This window comes from Ipomoea nil, unplaced genomic scaffold (assembly GCF_001879475.1).
Source record: "Ipomoea nil cultivar Tokyo-kokei standard unplaced genomic scaffold, Asagao_1.1 scaffold1149, whole genome shotgun sequence".
Taxonomy (NCBI): domain Eukaryota; kingdom Viridiplantae; phylum Streptophyta; class Magnoliopsida; order Solanales; family Convolvulaceae; genus Ipomoea; species Ipomoea nil.
Genome location: NW_017617577.1, coordinates 2,162,720 through 2,164,731, shown reverse-complemented (window position 1 = coordinate 2,164,731; position 2,012 = coordinate 2,162,720). Strand labels below are relative to the sequence as shown.

The 2,012-nt window shown below is 38.3% G+C and overlaps 1 protein-coding gene across 1 annotated transcript; it reads right to left on the bottom strand.

Annotated features, from left to right (window-relative positions):
• Positions 1-218: 218 nt before the first annotated feature.
• On the bottom strand, positions 219-1,484 carry LOC109183659 (zinc finger BED domain-containing protein RICESLEEPER 2-like). Its single transcript, XM_019333715.1, has 2 exons — positions 741-1,484; positions 219-647 (listed from the first exon to the last, which is right to left on the bottom strand). The coding sequence occupies exons 1-2, from the start codon at positions 1,482-1,484 to the stop codon at positions 219-221; spliced, it is 1,173 nt and encodes a 390-aa protein (XP_019189260.1).
• Positions 1,485-2,012: the final 528 nt, after the last annotated feature.

Genomic DNA, 2,012 nt, shown 5'->3' with positions numbered 1-2,012 from the left:
GTTGATTTGGTAACCTCATCCAGTCTTGTGCACATACTAAGGCCTCCACAATTTTTGGAGTTAAAGAACTCCTAAATGCATCTAAAACCCTCCCACTAGTACTAAATGTACTTTCTGAGGCTAGAGTGGAAATAGGAACTGCTAGGATATCCCTTGCCATTTTGGAGAGAGTAGGAAACCTCTCACTATTTAGCTTCCACCACCTAAGGATATCAAAGTCAGGAGTGTCCTCCACAATTTTTTTCACTTAAATAAACCTGAAGTTCTGTTTCTTTATAGCTTCCACTAGCCTCCAATTTTTGCCTTTTTAGTTTGTTCTTTAACATATTTTGAGGTCTACCAATTGTGGCATGAGACTGGATAGGAAGCACATCTGGTTGGCTACCAGAAGATGAATCAGAAGATGATTGTTGCACATTGACAGAGTAGGTTGCTGCATAGTCACCAAACAATTCTACCATGGCAGCTTGGACATTCTCTAAACACTTCTTCCCATTCTCTTTACCATACAGTTCATCAAACTGGTATGTCATATATTCCAACTTATCTCTTGGGTCCAAGATATTTGCAAAGAAGATCAAGGAATTCATTTTTTCAGGATCTCCCCAATACTTTTCAAATTTACTTTTCATTTGGGATCCCATAACCTAAAAAACATTGAATTAAATACAAATAGCCATACACAAAATCATAAATAATCAGATTAACCACTGAAAATGATAAAAATATAAAATCATTACCTCTGTAGCACTACCAGCAACAATCATGCTACTCAACATGCAACTCAAATCAGATATCTCACTGAAGAAACTGTTAGAGGTGACATATAGAGAACCAGAGATTCTAATTGTCATCTCATAAAACCCTTTCAACAGAACTACCAAGCATTCAACAGAAGTCCAGTCAAGAAAAGAAAGGACAGAATCACCCAGATCAGCAACAAATGAGGGCTCATTCAATGAATATGCATCAAACACAGCCTTGTATTGTATGGCAGTGCTAAGCATCATGTAGGTGCTGTTCCATCTTGTTGGAACATCTAGTTGTAAAGAACTTTTGGCTTCCACCCCAAGCAGTTCTGCAAGATCTCTGATTTTTTTGAGTCTTGCAGGTGAGTTCCTCATCCATTTAACAGAATCCCTCACCTTCTTAACAGAACTATCTGCAAACCTTAACCCATCCTGGACCACCAAGTTTAAAATGTGGGCTATGCACCTCATGTGAATGTACTTACTCCTAACAGTGGTTGCACCCCATGACAACAATTTGGACTTAAAAAAACTAATAGCAGTATCATTGGAAGAAGCATTATCAACAGTGACAGAAAAAACATCCCTAATCCCCCAGTCAATCAAACAACTCTCTAATGCCTTGGCTATATGCTCACCCTTGTGAGAAGAAATAGGGACAAAGGATATGATTTTCTTATTCAGCTTCCACTGATCATCTATGAAATGGGCTGTAATGCACATATAATTGATCATCTGCACAGAGGTCCAGGTATCAGTTGTCAAACTGACCCTTTGAGTGTTAAGTCTAAACAGCTTCTTGAGGTTTAATCTTTCATCAAGGTAAATTTGGTAAATGTCCCTTGAAATTGTCCACCTAGAAGGTATACAAAATCTAGGGCAAGCAACCAAAATAAACCTTTTAAAACCTTGCCCCTCCACAAACCTAAATGGAAGCTCATCAATAATTATCATCTCACATAATGCCCTCCTAATGGCTTCCTGATTGAAAACCCAAGTCCCTAACTCCCCAACAACCCCTTCAGAACCCCCACCCCCTTGAGTATCAAATGTTGTCATAGCAGTGAAAGTAAGCAGTGACTGCCTAGTCTCCTTAGAATGTGGATTTTTTAGACAAGCCAACATATGATTTCTTAAAGAGGTAGTACCATGCTTTTTACTCTCACAGTGATAGACTTTAGCACAGTATATACATTTCCCCTTTACTACTTTGTTTTCAGAATCATATATCTTTTCAAAATGTTCCCAGACCTTAGATCTAGA

Bases quoted from the DNA above. Each gene is read 5' to 3' on its own strand.
- LOC109183659 (XM_019333715.1), bottom strand. From the start codon at position 1,484: ATGATCAATTATATGTGCATTACAGCCCATTTCATAGATGATCAGTGG. The intron at 648-740 runs GTAATGATTTTA...AATGTTTTTTAG, and splicing joins TTGCTGGTAGTGCTACAGAG to GTTATGGGATCCCAAATGAA.